This window comes from Anolis carolinensis, chromosome 2 (assembly GCF_035594765.1).
Source record: "Anolis carolinensis isolate JA03-04 chromosome 2, rAnoCar3.1.pri, whole genome shotgun sequence".
NCBI lineage: Eukaryota > Metazoa > Chordata > Lepidosauria > Squamata > Dactyloidae > Anolis > Anolis carolinensis.
The window spans coordinates 150,809,588-150,819,375 of NC_085842.1; the positions used below are offsets into that span (position 1 = coordinate 150,809,588).

The following is a 9,788-nucleotide window of genomic DNA, read 5'->3' on the forward strand; positions in this document are numbered from 1 at the left end:
TAGTTTTATTCTTAGATATTCTGTTTTTAAATTGTGCTATATTGATTTTATGTTATATGTGTTGATTGTCGTTGTTATAATTTTTATATGATATTGTTTTATATTCATGTACCATTTTATATTGTATGCTGCACCTTGTGGTGCTTTTATAAGCCACCCCAGTCCCTTTGGGGAGATTGTGGCAGAATATAAATGATGATGATGACGATGACGATTCATTGCACTACCAACATGGGAACCAGCTCTTCTTGCCTTTTTTCTGAGTATTTCACTTCTTCAGGATTTCCTTGTACCTTCACTTTCAGAAACCATGCTTCTGTTCATTAGGAATACAGCCGTGGGACATTCAATTTCATCTCTACAGTCCCCCATCCCATCCCAACAAACAACCCTGTTTGTTTCAGAAACATACACTCAAAGATATTTGATCACAAACTCATAGTTTATTTGTGAAGTTTTGCTTTTGTATCACATACAAAAGAATGCCATGTGTGATCAGTGCAAAGAACACCAGCACCTCCCCTTGTTAGGGCTTGGATGCTCTTGGTGGAGGGAGCAGGCTGAGTCTGACAGAGCCTCTGAAAGACAGCTCAACTCAACCATGTCAGCCATGATATTTTCAAGATTCAGAGCAAGAGGGGGATGAATCACTCCTCCTTCTCCTCAACAGAGACAGAAGGCTGATCATTTGGGTGTCTTCCAGGATGAAGACACATTCTTATTTAATTTATATGTTATCTATTATTTATCTTCTGTCTTCCAAAGAGCTCTGGACAACATGGATCTTACTTAATGCACTTCATGCCATCTACACCAGCCCTTTGAGGTAGGTGAAACTGGCAGTTTGGCTAGAGGTAACCTGGGGTGGGGCCCATATGAGATTACTGATTCAGTGGAGAGGCAGTCATTTGTAGACTCCTGGCACATTGGCGGAGAGAATGTTACCTTTGTTACTTCCTCCTTTTAACTCTGGTTATGGGAGGATGGTGGCAAGCAGTAGCATTCTCTGTCCCACTTTGTAGGATATTCCAGATTTCTCACCTCCATTGCAGATACAAGCACTTTGTGGACTACTTCCACTTTGCAAATGTAACCTATACCCCGCCAAGTTTATTTTTCTCTCTCTCATACACTTCCTACACAAAAGAGACTGAAAATAGAGCAGGGTATGTAACTGAGTTTTCTGAATCCTACAACTTGATTTTTCAGGAGATTCTGGGAGCTGTAGTAAAAAACTAACTTTCCCAAGCTCTGCCAAGTACATGCATACAGATACACACATACACAAATATACACAAATAGATAGCCATGAATACACACAGACAAAACCAGGAAATTTTCCAGTGTTGCTGCATCATGTAGCTGACTATGATGCCAAGCTAGTCTTTTCCAGAAAGTCAATGATTTACTGGCCAGTGGGATCTTCTCATAAAATTGAATCCAGTTGCACAAGGTTGTTATGTCTCCCTAGACTGAAGTTCTACCCAATAGCCCCAATGGCTTCAAGGATGGATCCAAGAAACTATTCTTCCTCGGTAGTTGGGTGCATTGTAGCCTGTAGGATAGCAGTACCTCTCGAACAGTGCGCCTGAAGGTCTTGCTGACAAAACAATACAGAAAGAAGTTGAGGGAGGTGTTGAGCATGGCCACCATATTGGCAACATCTAGGGCCAGATGTACTCTCCAGTCTTGATTGACTGAGGTCATGTAGAGGTGGTAGATAATGACAAATGTTCTTGGAGCCCAGAGGACAATGAAGACAGTGGTGATGGCCAAAAGAATTGCTGTGGTTTTGCTGAGACGCCGATTGGGCCTCCCTGAGTGCTTGAGCTTGCAAATGATCACTGAATTGGTCACTAGGAAGACACTACAAGGAATGAAGTAGATGATGAAGCAGTGGAGCCACTTCAGGACCTTGTTCATGGTGGTGGGTGGGTAGACATCATGCCAGACATCTAGCCACCAATAGAAGGGGATTCCAGTAGCCAAAGACACTGCAAATGTGACAGCAATGATCTTCCGAGTGCGCTCTGGGTAGGAGACAGCCCTGTACTGCAGAGGGTGGCAGAGGGCCACGTAACGGTCCACGGTCAGCAATACAGTCACCCAGATGGAGGCATGGTTGGCTGTGAATTGCAGCACATTGGCAGCATGGGTGAAGGTACTGGGAACCTCACGGCCCAAGACGGCCGCTTGGATGATGAAACCCGCAAAGACGACAAAGACTTGCGTCAGGATATCGGATGCCGTGAGGGCCAGGAGGTACCAGTAGGAGGATTTGTGGGTGCGGGCAGCAAGACGTGAGAGTGCGATGGCAGTCAAAATGTTAACTGGAGCAAGGAAGAGAAGAGCACATAGTGATAAAGAATACGCAAAAGTGTGATTTGCATCCAAGGCAAGGAAAACTGTAAGTAAGGCACAATTAATATTCTCTATTTGCAAAGTTGGGTTTAGTTCCAGGTGGCTCCCAGACTGTGGAACTTGCTTTCCAGGGCAGCAGGTTTGAGCCCTACTTGCTCCCCCACTATCAAACATTATTTTATTCAGACCTTTGGCGCTACTGTTGGGTTGCAAAAAAGGGACTTTTAATTTAAGTTTCTGCTGCTTTTATTTCCAATGATTTGAAAATAGATTTAACATTGAGGTTGTCTTAACCTACCTGTTTTGTACTGTTTACTTTGTATCTTTCCAGTCACCTTGAGTCCAGTTTTCTGAGAGTAATGAGGGATGAACCCAAATTAAATCAATCCAATAAATAATAAATATAATCCCATTTATGATCAAGACCCCTACACTCTTGGCTGTTGCCAGAGTATGTACCACCCACTCCAGCTCTCCTCCCTGAAGCCGATTTGCTCCTCTTTTGCACTTTTTCTCAGAGCCATTTGCCTAGCTCCACGCCTGCCCTTCCTCATAGGCTCATAGAGTTGCACCTGCCAAACTGTCCAGCCAGAGGCACATGTGGGTTCTTCATGTCTACATGAGTTCATGGCTCCCTCTAGTGCCCAGCACTATAATTAATGCTCTAGTATGCCAGTCACAATCCTTCTTGGTATAATGAACCCTGGGTAAGATCTACGATTTGATTGCAAGATCCTCCTGTGCAAACCATAATATAATAGGCACTTTCTCTTCAAATCAGGGCAATGTATCTAACCTTTTGGTTCTTGGGTTCCATAGGATGGAACTATGGCAGTTTATTATAGTGCTATATTTGTGTTGTGTAAAAAGCCCCTGGATTTTGGTATCCATAGTCTTATTTTAAAGCAGAAGCATTAAAAAAAAACCATCTGCCTCCATACTGCATATGGGATTGAAGGTGCAGCTCCCATGAGTCTCAGGATGGGGTATGACATTGGTCCCTGGACCTTCTTTGATTTAAGGAGAGACTACATTGTCATCTATCAGGGATAATGTAGCTGTATATTGCCTTTCACATCCTGCATTGAGCAGGAGTTGCAGTGCAATAACATCTGGAAGGCAACTCAATTTCTATCTCTAAGTAAAATAAAATAAACAGCTGCTGGATGGTCTTCTGCTTTGAATGGATGTTCCTGCCTGGCAGGGGTTGGACTGAACGGCCCCTGTGGTCTCTTCCAACTCTATGATTCTATAAATATGACTCTGTCATGAGGTTTTCCTCTCCCTCCCTGCTCTGTGTCCCACTCAAAGCATCTCTCTGACACAACAAGGGAGACAGTGCTTACTTCCCCGCATTTCCTTACCTGGCAGACCAACAGCAAACAGGATACAGTAATAGATGGGTGCAGCCATGTCAACGATGCAAATTGACCCTTCCTCCCCATCTGAGTCTTTGGCATTGTTTTCCCAGTCTGGGTCACTCACATTCATCTTCTCCCAGTACCTTCCAGCTATGGGGGCAGGTTGCAAAGGAAAAAGAGAAACAGGAATTCAATATAATTACTTCCTATAATACCATTAACACTGGACCCCTTGCATTAAATTTCCCCCTTCACTGAACAAGAGGAGGATCAATATGGCAATTTCTGTAGCAGCTTCAGGCAATGGTTAATTACTTTTTAGCTTCCCCCTCTCCTCCACCCTGTGCCACTCCACTCTCCCTAGACTGCTCCTGTTCACTCTCACCAATGGTGTAAACGCAATGTTTATACAAAACAGAGTGCCATTTTTTTGCCAGAAGACTGTGTTTCCCAAGATGAAATTGCTGATGAAGAGGCAGATTTCTATTTCCTGCTGCCCCTATGAGTCCTTACTAATGCCTGTTCGCATTTCCATCACAATACACAGTCAGTTTTGTTCTAGAAGAATGATCTGTCAGCATATTTTGCCCATTCTCAGAAAAGAACAGAGACATTTCTCCACACACCATCTACGGCGGCCACCATTAGTGGACATCATCAGTGAATCAATGGGACAACAAGCTAGTGGAGTCTGGTGGTCTCCATATTAATTAAGTGACAAAGGCATCCTGAGGTTTCGCCCCAACTTTACCCTCCATTTTAATGGATCTATTTAGCCTCTTTAAATTTTGGATTCACTATCCTGTTGGTATGGAAGAAGCCAACAATTACCGTACCACTGCAAAAGTTCCAGGTCAAGGCACAAGTACTAACAGGTGAACACAGAATAAATACCAGTTGGCATTTTAGGGTGCATTACACTGTGATATGGTTTGACACTACTTTAACTGTCCTGGCTCAATGCTACAGAATCCCGGGATTTGTAATTTTGTGAGGCACCAGCTCTCTTTGACAGAGAAGGCCAAAGACCTTGTATAAATACATCTTCCAGGGTTCAATAGCATTGAGCCATGGCAGTAAAAATGGTGTCAAACTGAAGTTATTCTACAGTGTAGATACACCTTTCACCAGGCCCGTGAGAAAGGAACCACCTAGATGGCACATGTGGTTGAGAGATTAGGTAAAATCTAATTTGGTGGTCTATGTCTCCTTCTAACAAGTGTCCACTAATGGAATAATAACAATGTATTAAATATCATTAAACATTGTATTATATACAATAAATGAATTTAAATTTCAGATAAATGGTTACAAATGACAATCAAACTGTTGCATTCACAGTATGATGAATGGTAGTTACATTCACAATGGAATAAACTTTCTTATTTATTTTCTTGTTTCTTCATAAAAGAAGAGTAGACCCCTCATCCACACCTGGTTTCGACTACCTATAGTCTTTGTCTGGATGCAGGGTCTGCAAGTATTTGGCAACATTAATACAATTGTACAAAGTGTTTTCTGGCTTAGTAAAATTAACTACTATTAATACATACTACTTACTTTTGTTATTTAGTTCAAACAATTCACGAATGTACTCAATGAACCATAAAGTCTTTCATAGATACCGTGGAACCTATTGGGAACATACAGTGGCTTACAAGTTGTTCTCTTGATACATTAAACACAGAATGGATACAAATAAAATAATGAAAAGATATTATGTCTATACTTATACTATGTCTCCTTCTGTCATACTGAGGTGCCATTTACGTATTAGTAATGTTATATACAGCAATCAGAGCTCCATATCCACAGACCCTGTATCCATGGATTTAACCAACCACTACTTGAAATTATTTTTTAATTCAAAAAAACAAGCCTCAAATTTGCCATTTTACAAAAGGAACTCCATTTTACTACACCATTGTACATAATCAGATTTGAGCATCCACAGATTTTAGTATCCATGTGGATCTTGAAATCAAACCCTAGCAGACAACTAAGGGCCTACTTTACAAGCAGATTTCAGATACTGACAGGGTGTTTGACTAAATAACTTCTCAGGCACTTTCCAGCTCTATGTTTTGAGATAATTACAAATGGCAAATGGGTACTGCAGTTCCTCATTGCTATTATAAAAGATACTGAAGTCCCAGTGTGTGTACAATGTCAAAGTTCAATGGCACCCCTTATATAAAATGGCAAAATCAAGATTTGGGTTTTAGAAGGAAAAAAAAGGAATATTTTCATGCCATGTATGGTTCAATCTATGTATATGGAGGGCAGATGGTACATGTAAGAATGCAAAATTCAGATTGCCCAGCCTGCCAGCCTTGAACAGTTCTGGGTGCCCTGTTCACATCATCAGACAGATTCTTCCCAGTTTCCCAGCAGGTGGGTCTTGGTGGATTCTTACCTTGATGACTCTGTCACAGAAAAACCTGTCCTGTATTCCTTGATGCGATCTTTATTGATTCTCCTGGATCAGTTTGTAAAGGAGTGCATTGTCTTCCTTCTCTGTGCACCAACTCTGCAAAGCTGGTCTTGACAGCTGCAGGTGAGAGAGAATGGAAAAGAGGAGGGAGTAATGTGAAGCGGGCTGTCTGAGCTGCTGAGCAGAGACCTGGAATGAGAGAGGAGGGGCGGCAGGTATTGCAATATGGATATTGAGATATGCAAGACAAGGCAAAGAGCTTAAGTGGGCTGGCTCAGCACAGATGGAGAAACAGGCCACAGGGGGACCCTTGTCACTCATAAACCCACACTTCTATTTGCATGACCCACATTGAAGAAAGGCAAAATGTTATTTAATCGGGAAACTGACCTACAAAGAAGGGGCAAATGTACGTGTTCCCTTCTCTAGTGCATGAAGGGGCCAAGGGCTGTTATTGTACTAGTTGCAAAATTTCTGAAGGAAAATCCTTTCCGTGCTATGCATAAAAAGTAGCCAGTATTTCTGATTTTGTTTAAGTATGGACAAACAATCTGTTAGTTTCAATATTTTGACTACCATTTGTGGCTGTTGGAGCCACTAACCAACAAAGTTGGGTTCACTTATTTCCATTTGAACAATCAGCGAATGGTGACAGAGCCTGGGAAAGTTTGGACTGTGACACCTAGAATTCCCTAATCAGTATATCTAGTAACGTTGCCAGCTGGAGAGTGGTGGTGATGGTGGAAGATGTAGTTTCTTCCCAAAAGTGACATTCTCAGTCTCTATTCTGGGATGGATCATGACTATTTGTCCTGTGGCAACATCATCTTTGTTAAGGAGAAAACCTTTGCAACTATTACTATTATTGGAAAATTGACCCCACTCCTGATTCAACACAAACAAACAGAGATGAATTAAATATGAATTTATGTTATTTTTCCTTTTCTCCAACTCCCAATTTCACAATGCCATTCCATCTCAACTGCAGAAAAGTCTGGCCGGCTGTATTTCCTCCAGACAGTGAAATCAGGTGGATTCCCCAGACACCAGGAGCCCAGATTGAAATTGGACCGGAGAGGGCATGGGTATTTTGAATGTCTGTCAAAGTGGATAAAATATTCTGTACTCCTCTGTTCGACTTATGTTGGTTCTTTTTGAATGGTGACTCTGTACTGACATTTTATCTGACCAGATTAAATCAATTTATTTTCATTGCATTGAAACCCGGTTTCATGTCCCGAATCTGGCTCTTTGGAAATAGCAAGCGTGCCAGGCTCCAATCTACTTTTCATGTTTAGCTGAAATCACTCATCATTACTTCAGCAAATATGAGCTTCTTTAGCTGGATGCTCATCTTGGATTGGGAAAAATATGTGTGGAGTGAGCTATTCATTTTCTCATTGATTTATTTAAAGTGTGTTTGTGTGTGTGCTCTGCCATTGAGCCAAAAGGCTCCAGAGTGACTTAGAGATAGTTTGACTGAGGCCCCTTCTACATTGCCCTATATTATAGGATCTGATTCCAGATTATCTGATAATCACAGATTATATGGCAGTGGAGACTCATATAATCCAGTTCAAAGCTGAGAATCTGGGATCAGATCCTGAGCTACAGGGCAGTATAGATCCAGACTGAGATCAAATCTACACTGCAATATAATGGAGTTTGAGGCTGTGTGGACTATGTAGATGTGGTCTCAGAGTCCTTGCCATTCAGCTTGCAATTTAAATAAGCCATGGCATACAGTAGGAAAGAGACATGGAGAAGAAAAATTAAGTTCATCAACAACCAGGTTCTAGATCACAATAAATATCTGTCCGGTTGCTCTTCTTCCTGTGTTTGACTGGCAAACCATTGCATAACTGTGGGTGTATGTTTGTGTTTATGTATCTTTAGGTTGCCTATCAACTTATGGGGGTGGCTCCATGAATTTCCTGGGGTTTTTTCAGCAAGGAAAATTTAGAGGTGCTTTTGCCAGTTCTTTTCTCTCAAGTTCAATCTATAAAACCTGGTCCAAGTACTAACCAGGGCTAACCGTATTTATTAGACAGGATCTGTTGTCTTTAGGGCAGAGTTTCTCAAACTGTGCTCTTCCAGATGTTTTGGACTTCAGCTCCTACAATTCCTAACAGCTGGTAATCTGGGTGGGATTTCTAGGAAATGAAGTCCAAAATATCTGAAGGGGCAGAGTTGGGGAAACACTGCTTTAGGGTATTCAGGCCCTCATTTGTGGGTATACTCTAAATTGGAGCTTAAACAGGCCAAAATGCAGTATCAGTATGTCTTGGTCAATTAGGGGCACTCTTTCTAGACAAATCTTCCCTCTATAGCTGCTCTGACCATTCACTGAGTCTTGCTGAGAGATTCTTGCCCAAAATAAATAGCACTAGGTGCTAAGTGTTGATTTGATGAGCTGATATGGCAGCTGTGCACTCACCTCATGTCAAAGCAAACAAGACGCTCTGATACTCAGATAGTGAGGGCTGGAAAACTACTAGCAGGGAGAGAAAAATAATCCCTTCCTACCAAGGGCAGACAAAGGAGTCTCCATTAGGGTTGTGCATTCAGGGTAAACCTTGGCCCGTTTAGTTTCCCGGCTTTCAGTGGGGGCCCTGATAAAAGTTTTGGGAACCTCACGAAATTGGGAGGGCAGATATCTGTTTTCGGTTTGGGGCCCCAAAATATCAGTTTTCTATTGGACCATAATGGGGGGGGGGGCTTTCCACCCAGGCTCCACTTCTGGGCATACGCTTTAAGGAGGCTTCTTATCTGCTATTTCTACTTTAGTGGAGGCGCTTGGCTGCAGGCACTGGCAGATGCACTTGCTTTCTGGGCCTGCATGCCACACACACACTCTCTTTCCAAAGCAAAGAGGCAATTCTGGGAGGCTCTTGGCTGCAGATGAAAGCAGGCTTGACGCCAGGACCTGCTCCAGCTTGCTTACGTGTTGAGCTGATTTTCATGCAGGGAGGGGACTTCCCGTTTCGTGCTCTCGAAAAACCAAAGAAACGAATGAAATGGGATTACAAATTCCATGCACAACTCTAGTCTCCATCAACACCCAAAACACACCCTTCCCTAAAATCCTCAAGAACAAAAGGCAAACATGGAGGGTATCTATGGAGTTACTATCACATACCCAGGGAAGTTTTGAAACTATTTTGAAACTATTTTTTTAAATGCCGTGATATTTATTTCGGCCAGGTGAAAAAGATGCATAAAATGAATAAATATGTCTTGCATGTCTTAAAAAAAAACTGCCTCTTTCCTATATTAGTGCACATCTAAAACTAGCAGTGCATCCACTCCTTCTTACATGTATGTAGAGGGGCAAGATGGGTTCTTTCCAGTTCCAAGCAAATAATCTGGATTCAGAAACTGAATTATATGGCAGTGTAGATAAGACTAAAAAGATGATGCTGGAACGGACAACTTTTCTTTGTTGTTTCTGACATGTGGACAGACATCATACAGTCATGCTTAGGGTCCTTCCAGACAGGCCCAAAATGTGGGACCTATCACAGGTTTACACGAGGCATTCAAATGACGGTTCAGGTAAACCTGAATTAATCCAGGCTAAACTTACTCCGGATTGATTTGACTCCTGGAAAATCTGAAGCTTAATGTAAGGT

General features: G+C 42.0%; 1 protein-coding gene across 2 annotated transcripts; it reads right to left on the reverse strand.

The window, feature by feature from the left end:
- Nucleotides 1-223: 223 nt before the first annotated feature.
- gpr142 (G protein-coupled receptor 142) lies at nucleotides 224-7,044 on the reverse strand. Of its 2 annotated transcripts, XM_062970838.1 has the most exons (3): nucleotides 6,139-7,044; nucleotides 3,726-3,872; nucleotides 224-2,330 (listed from the first exon to the last, which is right to left on the reverse strand). In XM_062970838.1, the coding sequence occupies exons 2-3, from the start codon at nucleotides 3,850-3,852 to the stop codon at nucleotides 1,468-1,470; spliced, it is 990 nt and encodes a 329-aa protein (XP_062826908.1). In that variant the 5' UTR covers nucleotides 3,853-3,872; nucleotides 6,139-7,044; the 3' UTR covers nucleotides 224-1,467. The 2 variants fall into 2 exon arrangements, with proteins under 2 accessions (XP_062826908.1, XP_016846736.2); XM_016991247.2 differs by lacking the exon at nucleotides 6,139-7,044 and having other exon boundaries at nucleotides 3,726-4,680.
- Nucleotides 7,045-9,788: the final 2,744 nt, after the last annotated feature.